This window comes from Prionailurus viverrinus, chromosome B1 (genome assembly GCF_022837055.1).
Source record: "Prionailurus viverrinus isolate Anna chromosome B1, UM_Priviv_1.0, whole genome shotgun sequence".
NCBI classification, from domain to species: Eukaryota; Metazoa; Chordata; class Mammalia; order Carnivora; family Felidae; genus Prionailurus; species Prionailurus viverrinus.
In genome coordinates this window covers 171,564,143-171,589,531 of record NC_062564.1, presented here as the reverse complement: position 1 = coordinate 171,589,531, position 25,389 = coordinate 171,564,143, and the positions used below count along the sequence as shown (strand labels likewise).

The window sequence follows — 25,389 nt, the reverse complement described above, 5'->3', positions numbered from 1 at the left end:
AAGCCAAGGGGCTTGACCTCTCTTTCCTTCCCATCCTCAGTGCTCACGTCATTGATTTGACGGCTGGCAAGCGCCATTTCTGTGTAATGAGCCGGTGAGGGAGTGGGTTAAATATAAATGAAATGACCAATAGTGAACTGGTAAGTGACTGTCATCAGTGTAGAGATAAGAGAAAGTGCTCCAGGGAAATGAATGAGTGAATGAATGAATGGAGGAAGCACTGGTCAGGTTGTTGACCTGAGTACTCTGTGGGCACTGCTTAATGACTTTCAGTCCTAGTCCCAGACAACATTTTGTTACGAATATATTTGAAACATTTGAAAGAAGGAAAAGAAGGAAGGAAGGAAGGAAGGAAGGAAGGAAGGAAGGAAGGAGGAGGGAGGGAAGAAGATAGATAAGTTCAAAGAAACCCATGTAACTACACCTAGTTACACACTAACTACTACAGAATTGCAAACATATTCTGTATTACCTCTTATACACACATACACACATACTTTCACACATACCCCAACTATTTTTTCAACCATTTCAAAATGAATTGCAGGCATCAACGCTCTTCCCCTCTAAATACTTTAGTGTGTGTCTCCAAAGTGTAATAACATTCTCCTCCATAACCAGGCCACTGTCAGTCTTAATAAAGTGGAGTAATGCCCTAGTATTATCAGGTCACCGGTATGTATTCAGATTTCCCTGGTTGTACCCAAAATGTCTTCTATAAAGTTTCTTTTAAACTAGGATTCCCTTTGGGGCACTTGGGTGGCTCAGTTGGTTGGGCGTCTGACTTCAGCTCAGGTCATGATCTCGCCATCTGTGTGTTGGAGCCCCACGTCAGGCTCTGTGCTGACATCTCAGAGCCTGGAGCCTGCTTCGGATTCTGCGACTCCCTCTCTTTCTGCCCCTCCCCTGCTTGTGCATGCTCTCTCTCTCTCTCTCTCTCTTTGTCTGTCTCTCTCTGTCTCTCAAAAATGAATGAACATTAAAAATAATAAACTAGAATTTCCTTAAAGAGCAAATAATGCAGTTGGTTGTACCTTAAGTCTCTTATTTTATAATAGCAACCCTCCCCTTTCCTCATGATATTGGCTTTTTGAAGGTCAATTTTCTTATAAAATTATCATATTCTGGATTTGCACAATTGTTTTCTCATGGTGTCATTTAATCCAAACCATGTGTATAGGAAATTAGCACATTGACTTCCCTGTGTGATTTTGTACCCAGCACCTACAAACCCAGATCCATCTACCAATGAATGGCTGGCCTGCCCCAGCGATACTCACTTTCTCCTGAGTACTGTTTCTGAACAAAAACTGCAACCACTTGATTTAGACACTTAAATTGTGGGTTTCTTTCCTCCTTAGATATAAAGCTTGGAGAAAAAAAGTAATAGAACTTCTGATCAGCATTAAATATCCTACTAGATGGTTTTCACTTATGATTTGTAACAGGCTCCTGCAACTGTCTTTTAAAGACAAGAGAGCTGGGGCGCCTGGGTGGCTCAGTCGGTTGAGTGTCCGACTTCGGCTCAGGTCATGATCTCACAGTCTGTGAGTTCGAGCCCCGCATTGGGCTCTGTACTGATGGCTCAGAGCCTGGAGCCCACTTCCGATTCTGTGTCTCCCTCTCTCTCTGCCCCTCCCCTGCTCATGCTCTGTCTCTCTCTGTCTCAAAAATAAATTAAAAAAACATTAAGAAAAAAATTTAAAAAAAAAGAAAAAAAGAAAAAAAAAAAAAGATGAGAGCAGGTCTGAGAAATTAAGCCATTTGTCCAGTGTCATGTAACTCCTGAGTGTCAGACCTGAAATTTGGACCCAGCTTCGCCTAATTCAGAGGTTTTGTACTTCACTGTGCTGAGCACTAGATGACAGTTACATACACTGATTTACCAAAATTAGCCTAGAACTGAAGTATTTATTTAAGGAGCTAAACATGATAGCCAGGTAAAAATAACACCATGGCTGAAGCATGCCTCTGCCCTTTGAAATGGAGACAACACACATAGCCCAGAAGCCCTCCACTAGCCATTTTCTCTCTGGACTCTTCTTCCTCTTTGCTCTCAAATCAGTCACTAACACTTTCTGTTGTGTTAAAGCTCACTTTGAGTGTTGTTTTCCTTTGCAGCTTCTGTTCTGTGTCTTTGTAAGGCAAGAACAACTTGAGGATGTGCAAACACAGTTACTGCTAAACCCACTCACATGTTCCCGGACTGACCCATTTTCTGTGTCTAAAGCATACAATGGCTAGATCAGAGGATTTAATGCTCCCAGGGTGCTTTTGAGCATTGCCTGTATTCTTAATTATGTATTTTTTTTAGTGGAGTCTGTCAATCTGCGGCTATAAACAGCGCCTTCTGGTTTTCTGATGACATGATGAAAATATAAATGGATTCTGCAGATTGCATTTTATTATCCTCAGTATTAAGCACTCAGATCTAGTGCTGGAGAGGATCATGGTCTGATAATGTTGATTAAATAATCTCAGGCCTGGACTTCTGTGCTGTTTCTTTGCCAACTCAAACTGAATGGATATAAGAAGCTATTGTTATTAAAGAGAGTATGGCAGTGTAAGTGTCACAAGAAGTGCCTTCAGAAGGCAGTGTGATGAGGCAGTGAAACCCTGGCCTGGGTGAAGGAAGGCCTGATTCTAGTCTCATCCTTGCTGATAGCTAGCTGTATGATCTTGAGCAAGTCACTTAATTTGCAGGATGTTACTTTTCTTAAACGTAAAATGAAGGAGTTGTGTATATGACTTGGACTTATTCTGGGTAACGAGAAGGGACACAGGATGGATCTATAGAAAGATTCCTGGGTGCTGCATGGGAGGCGGTTTGCAGAAGGGCCACAGTGGGAGCAGAGAGACCACGGCAGTGGCTGCCATTGTTATCTTGAGGAGACGCAGTGGAGGCTTGGGCTGGTGTGGTGGTGTAGAGACGAGGGGAGAGAGCAGGCATAAAGTACATTTAGAGGGAGAAGCGTTGCCCTTCTTGATGGTTTAAATGCATCTCTGTGTTCTTAGGGATGGGAGATGGTGGTGCCTTCCCTTGATGTGGAAGAGACCAGGAGTAGAACAGGTTGGACCAGGGGACACACATCACAACTTTTCTTTTGATCTTGTTCGTTAGGTACCCAAGTGGAGAAGTCAAGTAAGAAATTGGATGATTTCATTTTGACTTCAAGGGGGAAGGGTCAGTACCACCTAGGAAAGTGTGTGAGTTAGGATATGCCAGATATTTAAAGGGGGGATATTTAACCTCATAACAATTTATGAGTTATTGTGTGTGACGTATTTAAAGGCATGGGACTACCCAGGGAAGGGAATGTGTGGCTAGAGAGAGAGAAAAAGGCAGCGTGAAGAAAGGAGAAAAAGAACCATGTTGTACAGGTAGGAGATGAATGAGGTACATGTATGTAAGGCTACAGTGATGGGGTATTTACTGAAATGCTTACTTTCTACCGAGGTAGAAAGAAAAGCAGGAGTGTCTGGTTGTGGAAAAGCCTAGAACATACACGTGATCCAAACAGGGGTGAGTGGTTGACTGTCATGGTGCTGGGGCCTTGATGCACATCAGCAGAGCAAATGTCTCAGTGGATCAGACAGTATGGTAATACTAGAATTTAAGAAGAGAACCAGTAAACCATGGCATCAATTAATATCATGGAGGAAAGACCTGTAAAGAGTATTGGAAAAAGAGAAGTCAATAATGCGATCTAATTCCAGTATTGTTGCCAATACTAACAATGAGATTGACCAAACTCTTGCTGTGGGTCAGGTACTGTGGGAAGGGTTTGACATACACTAATTCATTTACTCTTCCTGAAAACCTTTGGAGTAGGTATAAGTATCATTTCATAAGTAGGAGAGCTGAGTATTAAAAGAAGTTCATTAATCTACTTATGATTTAGCTTGTGCTTGTGGAGCTCAGGGTCAGACTCATGAGTCTCAACTCAACCCCCTAAGAATTTTCGGTGAATTAAACGTGGACAGCTTGTAGGCACCTGAGCTATGATGATAGGGGCAATGGGTACTGGATACTCGTACAGGGAGTTTGGACTGTGAAAAACAGGATAGTTGATAGGGCTAGATTGAATTAGCATTCTTAGGAGAAGAGGGAACTCATTCAACCAGCAGGGAGGTAAAGAATGCTGTGGACCAAGGGGTAAGGTAAGCACCTGGGGAAGGGGAGGGATGGCATCCAGAGTCTTGATAGAGGAAAGAGAAGGTAGATTTCTTCCTTTTGAGGAAAGGATGAAAAGGTAGGTGTAGGTACTGTATATAAAGGGATGTGTGGGAGGCTGGAAGCAGTGGTCCTAAAGGAGGTCTGGCCAGATGGTTTCCATTGCACTGTGATTCCAAAAGCAAAGCCATTCTATATTAAATGGGGGTGGTAGAATCTGCAAGGAAGTAATTGAGAGCAACAAGCAAAATGTCATTTTGGGACTGTCTCTTTGGGAATGGAGAATTAGTGGGAAATGGGGAGAATGACTGCCAAAGAACCGCACCCTTGCCTTCATCTTCTTTTGTGTCAGGGGTATCTCTTTTGTTTCAGGATCGAGTACAACCCATAATTGTAACACGTAGATCCTTTACAGTCTGGGCCATGCTCACTCTGGTACGTCATGTTCTACCACCCCTCCCCTCCCCACCTGCCTCCCTCCTGTGGTCAGCCCTTAGAACTTTTCCTCTTTGCTCAAAGCAACCCGTACAAGTCTTTGTGTCTGCGTGGAGTGTCCCACTTCATCTTCGTACTTTGGAGAATCCCTCTTATCCTTCAGGACCAACTCAAATGTCAGCTCCTCAAAGGTTTTCCTTGACTGTCTTAGGCAGAGAGAGTTCATTCCTTTGCTCAGAGACTGCACAGAATTGTGCTTAGGAACATGAACTCTGCAGTCACACTACCAGGGTTCGATCCTGGCTCTCCTATTTAGTAGATTTGTGTCCTTGGGCAACTTACTTAAGCTCTCTGTGTCTAGGTTTCCTTGACTTTAAAATGGTAATAGTCCTAGGATCCACCTTACTGGGTTGTTATGAGGATTACATAAAATAATATTTGGCGAGCATCTAGAACAGAGAGGGATGTGATACGGTAGTTAGTATGTGAAGGTGAACTGTTATCCTTCAACTGTTCCTTTAGTTGTGCAATTTGTGTTAATTGCTTCCTCTCTGGTCTTGCAGAGCTGTGTCCATATTTCTCTTCCAACACCTACTATACTGTTTGATCTTTCCCCTTGGATTGTGGACTCTTACTGGGTAGGGTACAGAGCTTGTTATTTTGGTTTCACACACACACCTATTACTTTGCCTGGGATGAAATAGGTATTCAGTAGATGATTGATTGGTTGGCTGCTAATTCTGGTTCAGAGGAATATGACTTATGATTGTTTATGAAGAGTTCCCATAGAAACTTGGTTTGATTTTTCTAGCAACCCCACAAAGGAGACGGAAATAGCAGCGGATTTGTTTCTCAGTAAATGTGAAAAATAAGAGCAGTTCTGTACTGTTTTATTTTGCAATTTAAGTGTGAAAATATGCAGAAATGTCCTTTTTTATTAAATAAGTCAAATATGATCAGAAGACAAGGGAGCATCATAAGCCACAGATAATCTTCTTTGGTGAATTTTAAAGAGGTATTATTTTTCATTTACTGGTTATAGTAGGAAATCACTACCTTCTGAAAGCATACCTTTTTTTATTATTATTATTTCAACAAATATTTATTGAGTACCTACTGTGAGCCAAGTACTTTTCTAGGCACAGAGTATGCAAAAGTGAAGAGAACAAAGAAAATTTCCCATTCTCACCTGACTGGGTGGAGCTGGACAATAAACAAAATAATAATGTAATATCAAATGTACCTGTTTTTGTACAGCAATTTAGAGAAAATACCCATGGTTTTCAAAAGTTAAGTCAATCTATATTAAATTCTGTATTTTCTTCAATTGCTTGAATCCAGGGACCATTATTTATCAGCCAATAGAATCTCCTCTTAAGATCATTATAATAGGGTTTCCAACATTTATTTAAAATCTTCTTCATTAGGGCATCTAGGTGGCTCAGTTGGTTGAGCATCAGACTTCGGCTTAGGTCATGATCTCATGGTCTGTGAGTTCGAGCCCCGCATTGACTTGCTGCTCTCAGCACAGAGCCCACTTTGGATCTGTCCCCTGTCTCTCTGCCTCTCCCCTGCTTGTGCTCTCTCTTTCTCAAAAATAAATAAAAAACATTAAAGAATATTAAAATCCTCTTCAGGCTTACAGTTTATTGGTGGACTTCAGTTTACCCACCAGATTGCATTTAAAAAAAACCCTGAAGATTATGAAAACATTTCTGAAATACAGTTTGTATAAGTGGTAATGATCAGGCTGGGAGACTGATTCTTGGCAATCTTTCGCTATTCATGGCAATTAATAACAGTGGTAACAAAGTCATTAGCAAAGTGTAGCATTTTGATATATAACGTGTTACATTATAAACACATCATAAAAATATCACCATAAAGTTCTGTGGATTTTTATTAGACTATTTTTTTTAAATCCTCCATATTTCAGTTATTTGAATGGTTTAGAGTAGTGCCATTGACATGAACAGACTCAGAAACATAATTACCTTTTAGATCAATGAGAGGGAAATCAAATACAGATGAGCTTACTTAATAATTACGTGCATATAGTGAAGGAAACAATCAGCAAAACTAAAAGGCAACCGACAGAATGGGAGAAGATATTTACAAATGACATATCAGATAAAGGGTTAGAATCCAAAAATCTATAAATAACTTCTCAAACTCGACACCCAAAAAACAAATAATCCAGTGAAGAAACGGGCAAAAGACATGAATAGACACTTCTCCAAAAAACACATCCAGATGGCCAACTGACACATGAAAAAATGCTCAGCATCACTCATCATCAGGGAAATACAAATCAAAACCACAATGAGATACCACCTTACACCTGTCAGAATGGCTGACATTAACAACTCAGGCAACAACACATGTTGGCGAGGATGTGGAGAAAGAGGATCTCTTTCGCATTGTTGGTGGCAATGCAAGCTGGTGCGGCCACTCTGGAAAACAGTATGGAGGTTCCTCAAAAAATTAAAAATGTAACTACCCTATGACCCAGCAATTTCACTACTATGCATCTATCCACGACATACAGGTGTGCTATTTGGAAGGGACACGTGCACCCCCATGTTTATAGCAGCACTATAAACAATAGCCAAAGTATGGAAAGAGCCCAAATGTCCATCAATGGATGAGTGGATAAAGAAGATGTGGTATATATATATACAATGGAGTATTACTCGGCAATCAAAAAGAATGAAATCTTGCCATTTGCAACTACGTGGATGGAACTGGAGAGTATGATGCTAAGTGAAATTAGTCAGAGAAAGACAAAAATCATATGACTTCACTCAGATGAGGACCTTAAGAGACAAAACAGATGCACATAAGGGAAGGGAAATAAAAATAATATAAAAACAGGAAGGGGGACAAAACAGAAGAGACTCATAAATATGGAGAACAAACAGAGGGTACTGGAGGGATTGTGGGAGGGGGGATGGGCTAAGTGGGTAAGGGGCACTAAGGAATCTACTCCTGAAATCATTGTTGCACTATATGCTAACTAATTTGGATGTAAATTTTAAAAAATAAAAAATAAAATTCAAAAAAGAACTAAATATAATTGGAAAAAAATTAAATTAAATTAAAAACATAATTACGTGCATAAAATAGTGTGATGACACATTGTGATGTCCTCTTGCTTCTGCTTTTGCTTAATTGTTAAGATAGATGAAAGTGCTCCTTTTCCTTTAAAACAATCAATGTTCCGGTAAGTTATCCACTCATTGAGTATTTTAATCTGACACTTATAGCATGTCCCTCCATTGCTGTAAATAGCAAATCTTTTGCTTAGTAATGAAAGCGAATTAACCCTGAACCATAAAGCAGGAAAGAAATCTGTTATTTCTTGAAAGAAAGAAATTTCTAGAATTTCTTTCTTTCTGTTATTTCTAGAAAGAAATCTGTGCTTTCCTGAAACGCACACAGGACGTAGATGCGGATATAACTGCCACCATAAGTGCTTCTGAGGATCTCTTTGAATGGGGAGATGTTCATTATGGCCACCCTTGACGTCATGGTGGTGTCTAGGGTTTGGCCCATGTGCTCCTATCAGTTTTTTTTTCTTGTTGCTTGTTTGCTTGTTTTTCTGGTGAATACCTTCAGGGAACTGAAGGAACTTTGGCTTTTACTATGAGTGAGATGAGGAGGTATTGAGGGGGTTTAAGTGGAGTAGTGGCATGATCCAACTTTATGGGATTCCTCTGGCTGTTCTATTGAGAATAGATGGAAGGGAGGCAAGGTAGAAGCACTGAAGCCAGGTAAGGGACTTATCCAGGTATAAGATGATGGTGGCTTGGAGTAGGTGGTAGCATGGAAGCAGTGAGAAGTGGTTGGATTTGCGATAAGTTTTGAAGGGAAAATCAACAGAATTTGTTGGTGGGTATGATTGGTACGAAAGGTAAGGGTCAGCTGAACCCTTGTGCTAAGCTGAACAACTGTAAGGATGAAGCTGCAAGGATTAACTGATCAGATGGGTGAGGATCAGCATTGAGGGGAGAGCAGGATTTAGGGGAAATGATAAAGTGCTCTTGACATTTCAAGTTGCTCTTCCACTGCTAGTCCTGGGATGCTCCTGAACCTGGATTCTCTCACCACCCACTCCATGTCCCAGGTCCCCATTTCAGGTTCTCTTTAAGAACTTTACTAGATCTTCCCATCCTGCTCTGTGTCCTTGGAAAATCATAAGGAGCTCATGGCTTGGCCAGCACCTTGTCTGAGAGGTTATTGAGAGTCCTTAGTCAGTTGGGATCCAGGTGGGAAGGTTAGTGAAGAGTTTGGGTGGTTATTGTTCCCTTACCTTGCTCACAGATTGTTGGTAATGGTGGTTGAATCTTGGCAGCCATATTGTTTTTTATAGCAATGGTTTATGCTGTCATTAAGGGAATAGTAATTAGTCTTTAGAGTTAAAATAAATGTGTGGCATTGTAAACCCATGATAAAGATGTTGCTGAGAGGCGTTGTTGAGACAGTTCATTCAAAATCCTGATTCCAGTTGAAGGTCCTCCTTTTCTGATTCTGAACTGTTGGCTTACTTTTGTATACTAGTTCAGGGCTTTGTAAATTTTACTTTGCATGTGAATCATGGGGATCTTTTTTGGATGCGGTTCTGATTAAGTAGGTCTTATAGGAATGGGAAGACTGATAGTCTGTATTTCTTTTTTTTTTTTTTTTTTCAACGTTTATTTATTTTTGGGACAGAGAGAGACAGAGCATGAACGGGGGAGGGGCAGAGAGAGAGGGAGTCACAGAATCGGAAACAGGCTCCAGGCTCTGAGCCATCAGCCCAGAGCCCGACGAGGGGCTCGAATTCACGGACCGCGAGATCGTGACCTGGCTGAAGTTGGACGCTTAACCGACTGCGCCACCCAGGCGCCCCTGATAGTCTGTATTTCTAATGTTAATTCCAGGTAAGATGCTGCTGCTACTAGTCTAAGAACCTAACTCTTCAGTGGCATGGTCCTTGTTGAATTTCTGGGGTCTATTCCACTGATGACCCTCCCAACAAAGATCTAGACACCTCTATACTAAATAACGTGGCCCTGGAAGAAAGGGAGACATTAAAGTCAGTGGAGAGCAGTGAGAAGGTTATGCTGGGACCTGTAGACGCAGGAGCAAGGAAGGAAGCAAAAGAATAGAGGCAGAAATGATCACCTTCCTCCAAATGCATGGCGTTTGTTCCCATCTCCAGAATTAGCAGTCTAGGAAATTGAATTTGATCAGACTACATCTTGGAGGATGTGGATTAGCAGGCTGACTTGGGACTGTTAAACATATCTACTTGCAATATTTCATTGACTACATGTCATATACAATATAATTTTAAATAGCACATGGGCACTTTAGGTGGTCCTTGGACCACCAATATTTTCTTATAATCTTAATGGTCCTTTTACTGTCTATTTATGGTATGAATTTAGATATCTGCTCTCCTCTGCAGTCTGTGAGCCTTCTGCATGCAGTGACCATGTCTCATTTGTATTTCTATCTCTAGGCCATGCCCGTCATTATGGCTCAATAAATGGAAAGGGGCTGGGTTATCTTGGCCAGAGATTCTGTAATAGATGTAGGTAAATTCTCTTGGGTTTCATTGTTAGTTAGCACCATTTGTGCTAGAACATAATAATTTTAACAAAAATGTAAAGACCTGGGGGAAAATGTTTTCAAAATTTTCTAATGACTTCTTAGTGAATAGGGGTCAGTTTTATAGATATTAGTGGTGTTTTGAGAATATAAATTAGGATTCAGGAAGAAAATGCTAAACTGTTTAAAGTCTGTGTTTAAAATCTTAGCTTTGTAAAGGACATCTTTCCTATTTATTTACAAACTGTAAATACAAAATACTTTTTATACATTTTCTCACCATCCCTTAAATAAGAATGAGAAGATATTAACAAAGGACTTCCTTCTTCCTTCTTTCCTTCCTTCCTTTCTCCCTTCCTTCCTTCCTTCCTTCCTTCCTTCCTTCTTTCCTCTTTCCTTCAGGCATACATTTTATTGACTTGTGATTTGCCTTTCTAGTGGGATTGGCAATGAGGATGTTTAATAATACAATTTGAACTATGGTTTACAAGGAAAAGTTGGGATCACTTAGTTTCCTTAGACTGCTCTTTAAAATACAAACAACGGGGGCACCTGGGTGGCTCAGTGGGTTAAGTATCTGACTTCAGCTCAGGTCATGATCTGCAGTTTGTGGGTTCAAGCCCCGCCCTGGACTCTGTGCTGACAGCTCGGAGCCTGGAGCCTGCTTTGGATTCTGTGTCTCCCTGTCTCTTTGCCCCTCCCCTGCTTGAGCTGTGTCTCTCTCTCTCTCTCAAAAATAAGTAAATATTAAAAAAATAAAAAACAGACATCAAACAACGTTGGATTTTCTGATGATTAGTAGTGTGTATTAATTGTACAACATTTTAGGAAAATAGGGAAAATTTAAAGAAGAAAATAAAAATCACACCTGCTTTCCACCATGAAGAGGTAACATGTTGGCATATTGTGTGTGTGTGTGTGTGTGTGTGTGTGTGTGTGTGTGTGTGTGTATCTGCCTATTTTGTAATAATATTCTTGTCTGGTTTTGGAATCAGGTAATGCTGGTCTCATAGAATGAATTGAGAAGTATGCTTTCCTCTTCAGTTGCTTGGAATAGCTTGTGTAGAATTGCATTATTTTTTTCTTATATAGTTGTTGTAATTTACCAGGTAAACCTTCTGAGCCTGACATTTTCTTTTGGGGAAGTTACCTATTTCTTTGTTGAATGAACTTGGTTGATTGTGTCAAGAAATTTCTCTAGTTCATCTAAGTTGGTGAATGTATTAGTATAAATTTATTTGTAATGTTCCCTCTTAATTTTTTTAATTAAAAAATTGTTTTTACATTTATTTATTTTTGAGAGACAGAGAGAGACAGAGCTCAAGTGGGGGAGGGGAAGAGAGAGAAGGAGACACAGAATTTGAAACAGGCTCCAGGCTCCAAGCTGTCAGCACAGAGCCCAGTGCGGGGCTCAAACCCACAAACTATGAGATCATGACCTGAGCCGAAGTCGGACGCCCAACCGACTAAGCCACCCAGGCACCCCCATTATTCTTTTAATGTCTATAAAATATGTAATGATATCATCTGTGTCATTCTTGTTGTTGGTAAGTTGTGTCTTTCTTTTTTGGCTAAAAACCAAAGGTTGTCGATTTTATTAGCCAAAGATGTATCAATCTGGCTAAAGTTTTCTCAATTTTATTGGTCTCAAGTAAGTAACTTTTCATTTCATTGATTTTTTTCTGTATTGCTTTTTGGTTTTCTGTTTGATTGATTTCAACTGATACAGTTTTTTTCCTTTTTTTTCCTACCTAATTTGGGCCTAATTTGCTTAAGGTAGATGCAGAATTTATTAATTTGAGATTTTTTTTTCTGATATAGGTGTTTTGTGCTATACATTTCCCCAAAATACTGCTTTAGTGTCTTTGTCACATACTTCCACTACAAAATATATTCTAATTTCTTTTTATTTCTTCTGTGATCAATAGGTTTAACATTGTGTCACTTAATTTAAAATTATTTGGGGATTTTTTTCCTAAGATATTTCTGTTACTAATTTCAAATTTAATTCCACTGTGGCCAGATGACATGCTTTTTTATGAATTGAATTCTTTTAAGTTTGTGGAGACTTGTTTACAGACCTAGAAATTGGTCTATCTCAATACATGTTCACTGTGAACTTAGGAAAAAAAATATGTATTCTGCTACTGTAGGGTGAAGTATTGTTGAAATGTCAATTAAGTCAATTTGGTTGACAGTGTTGTTCAAGTCTTCTATATCCTTATTGATTTTTTGTCTACTTATCAGTTATGAAAGAGAGATAACATACTTCTGGCTCTAGTTGTGAATTTGTCTATTTCTCTTCACAGACTTTTTTTGGTTTATGTATTTTGAAGTTTTTATTAAATGTAAAAATGTTTAGGATTTTTATGTCTTCCTGATGAGCTAAACCTTGTGTCATTATGAAATGACTTTCTCTGTCCTTGGTATTATTATTTTTTCTAAAATTTTCTTTGATACTAATATCCAGCTTTTTAAAATTAGCATTAGCATGTTATTATCTTTTTCTATTCTTCTATCTTTAATCTACTTCTCTATCTTTAAAGTGCATTTCTCCTAGGCACCACATAGTTCAGTGTTACTTTTTATTTCCAATATGACAATGTCTGTCTTTTAATCGGGGAGATTTAGTCCATTTATATTTAATGTACTTATTGATATGGTTAGGTTTAAGTTTATTGTGTTGTTATTTACTTTTTATTCCATATGTTCTGTATTCTCTTTTCCTCTTTTTCTGTCTTTTTTCATTGTTAAGAGTATTATGATTCCGTTTTATTTCCTTTTTAAGCTTATTAACTGTAACTTTTTATTTTGCTGTTTTAAAGGTTGCTTTAGGGTTTTTAGTATACATTTTTACCTGGCATATTCTAGATAGTCAATATATACTTACTGAATGAACAAATGATTGCCCTAGGTGCCTAGGGCAAAGGGCTGCTGAGAGCCAGAGGTATCAAGAATGGTCATCAGTCCTGTGTTGTTAGTCATTCCTTTCCAGCTTTTATTTTCCTCTTTCACACCAAGTTAGTATGGATATTGGCTTTAATATTCCTGTCTTGATGTTTGTCTCTTGAGGATAGGTGTCTGTATCTTCCCCACTACTCCCCCCACCCCAATAATATTTTAACAAACATGTTTTATCCTTAGGTGGTGCTTTCTGCAGGCTTTTTTGAAAGTGTGTGGATTGAGGCTGTGGCCTTGACTTATCATGGCCAAACCCTAAAAGTAACACCCTTATCAGGAAGAACAAACAATTTAAGGAATTGGGTAGGAAAAAGCTTCAAAATAATGGTCTACATTTAGGATTAGCTGATCTCAGCAAACTACACATAGAAAAGAAATTCAGACCTAACAGATTTTCTCCATTCTTGGAATGCCACCAGTTATTTCAAGCCTCTTAAATATTAAAAAAAAAAAATCATTGAAATTCTTGATTAAAAAAGAAAAATTTATGCTCTCTCTCTCTCCCTCTCTCTTTTTTTTTCCAGCAAGTAACCGGCAGAAGTTTTGGTGATAAAGATTTTCGGACAGGGTTAGAAAATGGAATCCTTCTCTGCGAGTAAGTATAGCCTATTGTTCAATTGGTTTTGCTCAAGAAGAATCATCAATACTGTTCAGTTCATCTGTAAAGCTTCGTATTTTGTTTTGCATTTTATTCATAGTTTGATTCTGAGATTTTAAAAAATCACTGGGCTAGGCAGTAAACCTAAGTAGGTGAGGAAGTTTTAGTGTACGGTAGGGGGGGAGGTGATGGGGACTGTGGCATTTGTAATCAGGTAAAGAAGATGTATCTGGTAGCTGCTATTCAGCTCCAACCAATATTTGTAATGTAGGAATCTGGGCCCAGGTAATTGGAAGGATGTGGACCCATTTGTAGTGAAAGTAGCAGCTTTTCTCCCCTGTATCCCCCAAGCAAAAGCAATTTGTGCCATGTGAAGCAATGCATCTAATTACTTACAACTTCTTAAAGCATGGCAGTTAATGTTCCTCACTGGGCTTGCTCCCCTGATGCATTTTGAATATATTATGCTACTGGCAAATTTCAAATGTGAACAATAACTGCCATGTTTAACTTTTATGGTTTGAACCTGGGTTTTGTCATAAAGCGCGGCTGTGGGGATGGTTTCAAGAGCTTTCTGTGAAGTGGTTCTAGACACAAAATAAACTAGAGACTTAACACTTGGAGATGGATGAACATACACTTTAAGGTCTCAAAACTTGAACTTAATAGGCTCTATAATTCAGTTACTTATTTTTGTTCCATTGAGGTGAAATGTACACACAGGAAAAGCACAGCTCCAGATATACAACCTGATGGATTTTGAGAACTGTGTACATGCATGTAGCCTAAACCCTGATGAAGATATAGGACAGCAAATTCCCTCTTGTCCCCTCCCAATCCATCTCAACCACATCTAGAAAAACACTGTTCTAGGGGCGCCTGGGTGGCGCAGTCGGTTAAGCGTCCGACTTCAGCCAGGTCACGATCTCGCGGTCTGTGAGTTCGAGCCCCGCGTCTGAGCCATCAGCCCAGAGCCTGGAGCCTGTTTCCGATTCTGTGTCTCCCTCTCTCTCTGCCCCTCCCCCATTCATGCTCTGTCTCTCTCTGTCCCAAAAATAAATAAACGTTGAAAAAGAAAATTTAAAAAAAAAAAAAAGAAAGAAAAACACTGTTCTAATTTCTATCACCGTAGCATTTATTTGCCTTATATCTTGAACTTTGTGGATGTGAAATTACATAGAATGCACCTTTATTTTGGCGACTTCCAGAATATTGTTTGGGACCTACCAATGTAGTTGAAAGACTTCCGGTTTTGGAGCCTGAGAGCTAGAAATGCAAGTCTTACTGTACCCCTTAGATCATTTAACCTTCTTGAGTCTCAATCTTTTCTTTCTAAAATGGTAATGAAAAGTTACAACTCTTGCTTACTTCATAAACTTTTTATGAATTTCAATGAGATAATGTGGGTGAGGTGCTTTGAAAAATTACATTTGCTATACAAATGTTGATTATAGGCAGCACTTTTTAACACAGTTCATGCCAGCATTTTTTTCCTGCTCCCCACTGTCCTTTTTTCCTCAAAGAGAAATTAACATGCCCTGATTGCTGTTTCCATTCCTTCCTTCCTGTGGAGCCTCTTCTCTCTTCTCATACTTTACTTCCCTCATTGCCTCTTTTCCCTTTATTAAATCTAAATCTGAGCTCATCTCTTACATAAACCATACTTAGTTTAGCATCTCCCCAGAGATAAACCCAGGCAGACTCCAAACACTTCCCTTGTGTTCTAACACCTGCTTCTCCAATGATTCTGGGCTTAGCCCTCTCCTGATGTTACAGACTAGCCACAATCTGATCTAATTTATGTGCATCATGCTGTCTTAATTCTGTTGAAGTGGGTCTTTGGTACCAATTTTTGTTTAGCTAACATTTGCTTCAAAAACTCTTGTAGGCGTCCATCTCTCCACTATATTCCCGTGAATAAATCTGTGAAGGAATAGCATTGCTTGCCAGACTTTAGACTGAGAAGGCTCATCTGAAGCTGAAGCTCTGGGTCTGGAGACATTTGCACGCATAGAACTTGCTTCTTACCTAGATAAAGATGTTGAGTCAGAAGATGGATTCTGTCATGTGAGCAGTGGCACTATCCATTGGCCTTTCACACACACATTACTGAATGTTAGAGTTGTTTAGGGGTGAAGGGATGGGGCTTGGGCCTAGGAAATATTATGGTTAGCCAAGATAGAGGCACAGATTATAACCAGGGCCTCTTTAAGTTATAAAGGGTTTGGACTGCTGACAGCCAAGAATGATGCTGAGTGAACTGGCCAACACAGAGGCTTGGACAAGTGTTACTGAACAGCCAAAATAAGTGAGTTATTGTCTAAGTCTTCTACACATGGAAGATTAGACCCACTGGTGTATTTGAAGGAGTCTGAGGACCAGGGTCAAGTCTTGGCTTCCTTGTGGGACTCCAGCTGGCAGCTCCAGCAGAGTTTGCTAAGGTGAAATGAACTGCATCAAAAGAGCCAGTAGCATGAGTCTCAGTCAGAGGCTTTGAGGGAAAGCTGGGTCAGCAGCTGGAGAAACCAGATGCAAACAGATTTCTAAGTCCAGGACCCACAGAGCAATGAGAAACAAAAGCATGGCCCAAAAGCTGAATGCACTGAAGGTTGGGAGCAATGGAGGAAGATTTTCCCCTCGTCTTTGGTCGGGGCGGGGGCACGGCTAAGTTTTATCCAAGCTGGAGCATACTGGGCTGCTGTAGACTGAGATCAGCAGGTTTGTTTTCTGGGACTTGTATCCAGAGACCCATCTGGCAAGAAGAGGGACTTGCACTGTTCCAGGGGTGGGGCTGGTTGATGGCAAGGACCAAAAGGCAGGAAACTCCATTTGGAGGGTCTCAGGAAAGTGTGGGTTCCCAGACAGTGGATCCATACAGGTTTTAAGCACCTGTGTTTGGAGAGTAGAGAAGAATGTGTAAGGCCGTGCCACTCTGTAGAAGCAGAGGGAGTTTCGTGGATGCTGGTGATTCAGGAGTTCTAGCTCCAAACCTCCACTCATGTAGCAACGCTTAACAACGTAAGAAGAAATCCCTATAATTTCAGATTTAGAAAACTAGCAATTCAGCTCTTCTGAGACAGGCTTTCATAACATACAGCCCTCTTTTTAAAAATTGTTGGGTTTTTCAACTTTATATTATTCAAAACAGAAGCCCAGTTGGTGTCTTGTAATAGTGTAATGACCCCAGTTGAAAAATACATGAACGGCATCAGTGAATGATTCCTTTTGTTCAGCAAACTCTCGTCTTTTTGTCTGAGTTAGATCAGCTCTAAATGGTGGTTGCAACTGGAGAGACATGCTCTTTGTTCACTAAACATTTCCTGAGTTGTTTATGAGTCTGGAAAAAAATTCATAGTTCTCATCAAACAGAGGTCACCCTTCTGTGCCTGGGGCCTGATTTCCCTTCTTACCAAACTTTCATGTGGCCTGTAAGAACTATTATCATACCCATTTTACAGAGGAACGAAGAGCGGCACAGAGGATTCAATAACTTGGCTGAGGTTATACAGATAAGAAAGCTTTACATTCAGAAGTCTGATTCCTTAGCTTTTTTGCTCTGAACGACTGTCCTGTGCCTACAGTTGGGATTTCAGTGGGAGAGAGAAGCAGGAGGTTTGGTTGGAGGTTAGTGATGGTGGCATGGAATTGGTGCCAGAAAACACTGAGCAAGCAGAGGAGGGCAGTGCAGAGGATAACCACTGGGTCTCAGCATGACGGAGTGTGAAGGAGGACTGCATGGGGTTGGTGGTCTTGGGATGTAAGTATCAAGGGCCTGGTGGTCCTTCTTAAGAAGGCAAGTCCCATGACAGTGAAAGCATGAGAGAGCGAAGAGGCTAAGGAGGCTCTAGTCTGCAGAAGATGTAGGGATTTCAGCTTTCTTACGTACAGCCGTCAAAGCAGATGGAGACAAAGGCAAGGGTGCTGATGTTTACTAAGGACTACAGAGACAAGAGAGAAAAGACTGGCGCCTACAGGCAGCATATAAGGTGGAAATGGAGTAGCGTCAGAGTCACCCTGGGAGGTTTTTTTGACTTTGCCTGTCAAGTGCAGTACCCGTGGCTTTGCATAGGCTGCCCCCATATTCAGTAATACTTCGGCATAAATGTATAACTCACGGTAATAGCAAGTACAAACCAGACTCTGCGTGTGCCAAGTAGAATTCTAGTAGATGTGTTTTTGCTCTAATCATTTCTCTCTTTCTCTGTTGATTTTGCCAACTGTGTGTACTTGAAGTTTGGAGGTTAAACGATCAAATGATGTGAGTCCTCTGCGGAGCAGTAAATAAAATGGGGTCAAAATGTGGCAAATATGTGACTTCAGGGTTTAAAAGGAAGGCTGCAAATAACTATTCCCTAAGGAAGTCCCTCCCAGTACAGTGTTGTTGATGACTGCCATCTACTTCCCTGTCCCTGGATCAGACTGTTTTGAAATAATTCCAGAAAGGAAAGTTTCTGACTTGGTTTCCTGGCTATGACTTTATTATTTAGATAGAACTCTATGGAATTCTATCTATATCAGGGGTTGGCAAATTATGGCCTTTGGCCTGTTTTTGTACTGGTTTTCTCACTAAGAATGGTTTTTATATTTTAAGAGGGTTGTAAGTAAAACAAGACAAGAGTTGGTATATGGCTCATAGAGCCTAGAATGTTTACTATCTGATCCTTTACAGAAAGTTTGCCAGCCCATAAGGACTATGGGATCAATTTTGGATGTAATTGTTTACCCACATAAAGTTAAGTGAGTTTGGGCAGTGCAAAAATGCTGTTCAGGTAAATGAAATAACTTTTTAGAAAAGATTTTCTCAGGACTTTTTTTTTTTTTTTTAAGCTTATTTTGAGAGAGACAGAGACAGCACGAGTAGGGGAGGGGAAGAGAGAGGCGGGGAGATAGAGAATCCCAAGTGCACTCTGCACTGATAAGATGTGGGGCTCAAACCTATGAAACTGAGATCTTGACCTGAGCCTAAACCAAGAACCAGATGCTTAACAGACTGAGCCACCCAGGCGCGCCCCGTTCAGGACCTTGCAGAAGTCCTTCTTCCACCCAACTTTTTATTTTGAAAAATTTCAAACTCATAGAAAAGTTATAAGAATAATATAAGGATTATGCATATAGCCTGCAACTGGATGCAAATGTTCAGGAAAAAAGAGGCATATGCAGAAAGAGATCAACTAAGTATGGCAAGATGATATTATAATTAGCCCTTGAACAACATAGTTTGAATTGTGTGGGTCCACTAACGTGAGGATTTTTTTGATAAATACAGTGCAGTGCTATAAATGTATTTTCTTTTCCTTATGCTTTTCTTAATAACATTTTCTTTTCCCTAGATTATTTATTTATTGTAAGAATGCAGTATATAATATGTATAACATACAAAATATATGTTAATTGATTGTTTACCTTATCAGTAAGGCTTCTGGGCAACATTAGGCTAATAGTAGTTAAGTTTTGGGCAAGCCAAAAGTTATACATCAATTTTCAACTGTGTAGGGGGTAGGTGCCCCTAACCCCCATGTTGTTCAGGGGAACTGAGCATACAGGGTGTATGCTCTCCTACCTTCTCTGTTTGATTTCTCATCCTCCCTCACCCCTTTTACTTTCTTTTTTGTTACCATCCAAAGATACACATTTAACCAAAGCCAATTCCTGTGCTTTTAGGAGCTGGTATAGTGGAAAGTGAATGGATCGGGGAACACTTAGGTTGAACCCTATGCAACTATACTAATAGACCAAAAACAGTCAGAAACTGTGGTTTCCTATGGTTCAACCGAGTTAACAGCTCACATCCTCGGTTTGTCTCCTATGTATCCCCAAGCAAGTTACCTAACTTCTTAGAACCCCAGTTTCCTTAGCTATAAAAACCAATGTAATTGTACCTAATTCATAGAGTTCTTCTGAGGATTAAATGAATTGATGATATGGATAAATCTCTTTGTTTAGTGCGTGGAACATAGCAGACACTTAAATATTAACTTGTCTCCCTTCATCTATGGAATGAGGAAATCACTACCTCATAAGGTCCCTGAGAGATTCCAGGAAGAGAATACTGTAAAGCACTCAGCAGTGTTTGGTGCTCGCTTGGCACTCTGGACCACTAGCTGTTCTCATTATTATTGTTGGAAATAGGCCCGAAGTCAATTATGAATATAACATTGTCAATGCAACTCTATGTCAAGGGGCACCCATCAGCTCTCTAGGACAGCCAACAAGCTACAGGATGAACGAACTGGGATTTTCCTTTCCAGCTTCTCTTGCCTAGCCTGTGATCGAAAACTGGGCAAGAAAGTTTGAGTCCCTTACAAACTTGATCATCTGTGAATAATGAGCTTTGGCTGGCAGAAGCTTGAGGCCTAGAGTGATTGTTTTGAAAACAGTAACCTTGACCTCTGTGGTGATGTCATTTCCTCTCACTGTCTCCAGCCTGGTTTCTTTCTCTGGGAAGCTGTTCCAGAATCCTCCAGGCAGAGTGAGTAGGTTCCCATCTGACTTCTAAGGACCTGTACCACCTCAGGGCTGGCATGTATCACAGTGTTTCTACCTCTTTGTCCCACACCTACTTCCTGTACCAGAGTGAAAGCTTCCTGAAGACCCCTTCTGTTTATCTTTGTATTTCCTTCACTGGACACTGGTCTGGCACATAACATGTCTATTACAGGCACCTGTTGAATAAATTGAGTCCAGTAGTAAGATTGCTATCTAGATTACCTAATCATCAGTGACCTTAACTTTCTCCTAGTCTTAGTTGTCATTGTCAGTATCGTCCTCTGTCTCTGTCCCCACCCCTCTGGTCCCCTGCCCTCTTCTTTTTCTCCTTTTTCCTTTTTTCCTCTTTCCTCCTCTGCCTCCCCTCCCCTCCCTTCCTTTCACACACACACACACACACACACACACACACACACACACACACTTTTACATAAAGAATAGGGCCATCCCTGAAGTCTAGAGACCAAAGCACAGAAGTATCTACTTTTAGTATAAGAGTTTCCACTACATCCCCATCTTCTTTGGAGTTATAGAGGTCAAATTATGGGTTTTGTTCTACAGACGTGTTTTCATGGAATGCAAAGTCTGAATATGTCAGTTTGCAAATAATAAGTGACCAACAGAGAAAGTCTTGGTGTATTTTTGTCTCAGTTCTTATGTTGGTGAAATAATTGTCTGAAGATAAGAAATCTGTTGGCAAACACTCGTCTATATTACCACTGATGAATGAGCTGCTTATTCTAAGAAGGAAGGCTTGTCCTGGATCCTTGTCCTGATTTCAGCGTGAGATGTGGTGTGCCACAGATGTGTACTAGCCTTCTAGGACAGGTTAGAAGTTGATGGTGTGACTTTGCATGGAGACGCTTTGTCATATGGAGGATTTGTTAGATGTTGACCATGTTCTGCACAGCCCCAAAGGAGGAACTGAGAGACATGAAAAGGGAATGGAAGGCGTGATTCCTGATCTTCAAGAGTTTTATAATGTTTTGGGGGCTTGAACACACTCACAAAATAGTTAAGTAACAGTGTAAACCAATATGTGTGTAAATGCAAGTGACCAAGATTTAATAAGACGTTAGACAAAGTCAGATTGTTATAGTTTTGGAGATAGTTATTGGAGAGATGCTACATCAAGTGAATTTTACTTAATGAGAATAGTCTGAGGGAAAGAGAAAGGCATCCTACGCAGAGACAAGGGCAGAAGGCAAGGTTTGGGGTCAGAAAGGAGGATGCTGTGTTTAGTATACATAGAAGATATCTGCCTGACAGCAAGGAGGGTTTCTTTTTCTTCATTCAAGTAACATTTTGAAAAGCCCACTTACAAGTGTGGTAAGCTACCAGAAAGTCTAGTCTACTCTACAACTAAATCATGTAACAGGGGTGCCCTGATCAGATCTGGAATCTAAATCCTGACTCCACAAGGGGCATAAACCCCACTTCTCTTGTAGAAGAGACATTAAGGTAGAGATCTGAATGAAGAGTAGAGATTAGCCAGGAAATAAGGAGGGGAGATGGAAGTAGGGAAGAAGCATGTTATAGACTGAAAGAGTAACATGTCTTAGGTGTATTAGAGGAATTACAAGGGACTCATTGGGCCAAAATATAGGAAACAGAGGATGATGGTGTGAGATGATGTAGATGGAGAGGAGGAAGAGGCAGGGGCAAGATTGCTCAGGGCCTTGGAAGCCATGGAAGGACTTTGGGTTTGACTTCCAGAACAATGGAAATAAGAAGAATGCTGAAGAAATCACAGGACTTAGTAAGGTAAAGGATATAGATAAATGAAAGAAATGACTACAAAATAACTAGTGTTTCAGTTATTAATGGCAAGCAGAGTAGGGCCCCTGATGCACACTGAAGAGGATCCTTTATTTGTTGGGAGAGGTCATGATTTCAGTTTGGGCAAGGTGAGATTTGGATATAGAAGGCCCACCTAGGGGACAGTCCGGCGGACTGTTGGGGACAGGGGCCTGGAGCTTAGAGATGAAGCAATGCCTTTCACTTTCTCAAATATGATTTGCCAGCCATTGTTGGACATCAGGGCCAAGCTGTGATTTGTGACAGTCTCTCTGCAGAAAAGATCACATCAAGAAAGAATAGCAGAACAAGGTCTCCGTTTGAGGAAGCTTCACCACCGGATCAGGGACAAGAGAAAAAGAAGCTCACAAAGGGGGATCAGAGAGATGAGAGGAAACCCAGGAAAGTATGTCTTGGAAGACTTTTAAGAGGCTGGTGGTCACCTGTATTACATGGCCCCAGCAGAGGTCAGCTTGCACAAGACCTAAGTAAAGGTCTGCCTTACTGGTAGAGGGAGGCACTGGAGACCTTTGTCAATTAATAGCTGTCTCTGAGAACTACCAGACCAGTGATCATGATTCCACATTGGTTGTAAGTCTGGCTCATTCTGTTACATCATTTCAGTAGGCTCTTGGTAGAGTCCTTATCTAATGTAAACTACATATGCAATATTTTCCTCAGCTATTAAAAAAGAAAAGAGGTTCATCTGGCCTAATGTCTTCTTTGTAGAGCGACTATATAATATAGTTTGTCATTCAAATGAGATGGTTTTGAGAGTAAAAGGGGGTGTCGACTGGCCAAGACACTAGAACGACAAATGAAATCTGAGCCTGTCCTCAGCAAACGGGGTTGTGTGTGGTCGGCCCGGTTGTTGGCGACTCCAGACTGATGCCTTCTAATCACCACTGCTTTGATCAGTATCTGCAAACCCAACCCTTGTTTAATCCTCACAGCAGCCCTGGCAGGTGAACAATCTGGGTGAGCTCTTCCCGCCTCCCTTCGTAATGATGAGATGGAGACCCGGGACGGTAGAGCGCAGTGTGTCTTCGCACGCTTTGTCTGGAGCTCTTTCGCTAACCCAGATGCTCACTCAAATCTCAGCAAGCTTGGGTCCTTTTGCCTTTACTGATTTTGGCCTTAGCAGGCTGGTAAGAATTTGATAGGCCTTCTGTGTAGGGTTCTCCTTTGTCTTTCGACCATATCACAGTTGGCTTCGCTGACTTGGCCAGTCTCCCACTCTTTGGCACCAAGACTCATTAAGCTTTTAAGTTCAAGTGAGGACATTTCAACCCACTCTTTTTTTTTTTTAAGTTCTCCAGTGAAAAGCTGCTTTTTGTTTGAAGATTGGCCTGGCTTAGGTGGGGACTTAAGCAAGAACTGAGTATCCCAACAGCCTTCTGTTAGGAAAGATGAAAACAGATGAAAACCATAGCAGGAGAATCTGTAGGATTCATAATGAGCATAATGGACTCCCAGTGTTGTCTTTTTCCTTCTTTCGTTCTCATGAAATAAACAGCCCTTGGTTCCTACTCAAAAGAGGGACTCTTAGCGCAGTGTGTGTGTGTGGGGGGGGGGGGGTGGTTACTGTCCCCATTCAAACTGTGCCTTGGCATCAATCACAGGAGTCTGCTGGATGGGGGAGCGGGGAACGTGTGTGCATTTGAAACATTCTCAAGCTTATCCATCTTTGCAAATGTTTTGTCCGTTAAAATTATATAATCCTGGTCGCAACTTCTTTTTTCTTAATACACAGCTTTACATGACCTAGACTCAGTAGGGAAATTATACACTTGTCTTTATGCTGCCAGAAAACGTGTTTGAAACTTAATTGGTACAGTTATCATTCAGGAACCATTCCTCTCAAAACGTGGTGATTTCTTTCACCCTGCCAATCTGTGCCTTAAAAAAAGTATTAAACTTCTGCTCACTGAAATCACATGCTTAATCTCCTTACTCCTGAACAAATTTATTCCACATTTGTTGGAATGATCAATTGACTAAAAAAAATATAACAACAGGTTTAAGTATGGGCTGCTTGTGTGGTAGAGGGGAAACTGGCCCATCTCATTGCCTGCCTTTGGAGTTACATGCTGGATTAGGCTTTGCTTGTATTTGAGAGGATTTAGTAGCTCCCTAATTGTATTTCCATAATAATCCATTTTTTGATTGTCTCTACTGGGCTGTCAGGCTGGGTGGGCTGACTTCCCACAATGAAGTGTGCAAAATTCCTGCCTCAAGCGTGCCATTCCAAATGTTTCCTTTGGTAACTCACAGAAGAGGACCCTTTTAAATAGCCCACCAAGGACCCGGTTTTTAAATGATCTTTTTTTTAAAGTTAACTATGCAGAAATAGACTTCCCTCTTTATATTAAGGAAAAGAAGAAAGAGTGAATGACATGACAAATAGAATGTTAGGACTTTATGGCTGAGCGATTAGCTCTGGTGCTTGCCTTTCCTTATACCACTGTAGACTCTGCCATGAGGCCAACATTCCCAGACACGACCTCATCATGCCTGGTACCCTTCCCCCCAAATAGGACATAATTCAAGTTCCTTTGCCTGGAACCCGGTGTCCCTCACTGGGTGCAGTGTTTCTATTCTATCTTCACCATCCCTTTGCACTGGCTACAGAAAATTATTGTATTAATGATTTTCTTTGTGTTTCCCCATCTCCGTGCCTTTGCTGCATTTTGTTCCAGCCACCTGGGGTGTTCACTTCCTGTCCATTTCCATCTCCCTAAATCCTAAACCCACATGTTGGGTGTCTTTTCCTCCACTAAGATATCCCCTCACCGCAGCCTACATTCAGTGCTTCCTTCCTCCTCTTAGCAACCATGGTGGGAACAACCATACATCCTGGGGTGGAGACAACTGTGATTTCAAGTGCTCTGTCTCTTGTTTCTGGTCTGAAAAGTGTTTTGGCTATGCCTAGAGCAAGTAATTTGTCTTACACAGGGCACTACTCATGAGGTTGTATGTTTTAACTTTCTAGTTATGAAGTCTTGATACAGGGACAGTGACTCACCTATCTTTCTATGCTGAATGATGCTTCTTGTGTAGGAATGTAAAAAGCATTTTGGAGGAAGAGTGGGAAAAAGGAAGATTACTCCAAAATTCACATTTTCAAATTATTAACATGTTTATAACTAACCAATGTGTATTAAAAACATGCTATATTAGCTGAAAATGCATTGTAGACCTAAATGTAAGGGCTGAAACTAGAAAGTTTTTAGAATAAAACATAGGAGTATATCTTTGTGACCTTGGATTAGGCAATGGTTTCCTGCATATAACATCAAAAGTACAAATGACAAAAGAAAAAGTGGATAAATTGAACTATATC

At 40.6% G+C, this 25,389-nt stretch overlaps 1 protein-coding gene across 11 annotated transcripts in view; it reads left to right on the top strand.

Moving 5' to 3' along the window:
• The window catches only part of LIMCH1 (LIM and calponin homology domains 1), a 332,785-nt gene that overhangs the window by 114,810 nt on the left and 192,586 nt on the right, over positions 1–25,389 (top strand). For all 11 annotated transcript variants that reach the window (XM_047856919.1, XM_047856914.1, XM_047856915.1 and 8 more), the window contains exon 2: positions 13,690–13,760. In XM_047856919.1, coding sequence (XP_047712875.1) covers positions 13,690–13,760 — 71 coding nt within the window. The remainder of the gene's footprint in view (positions 1–13,689; positions 13,761–25,389) is intronic.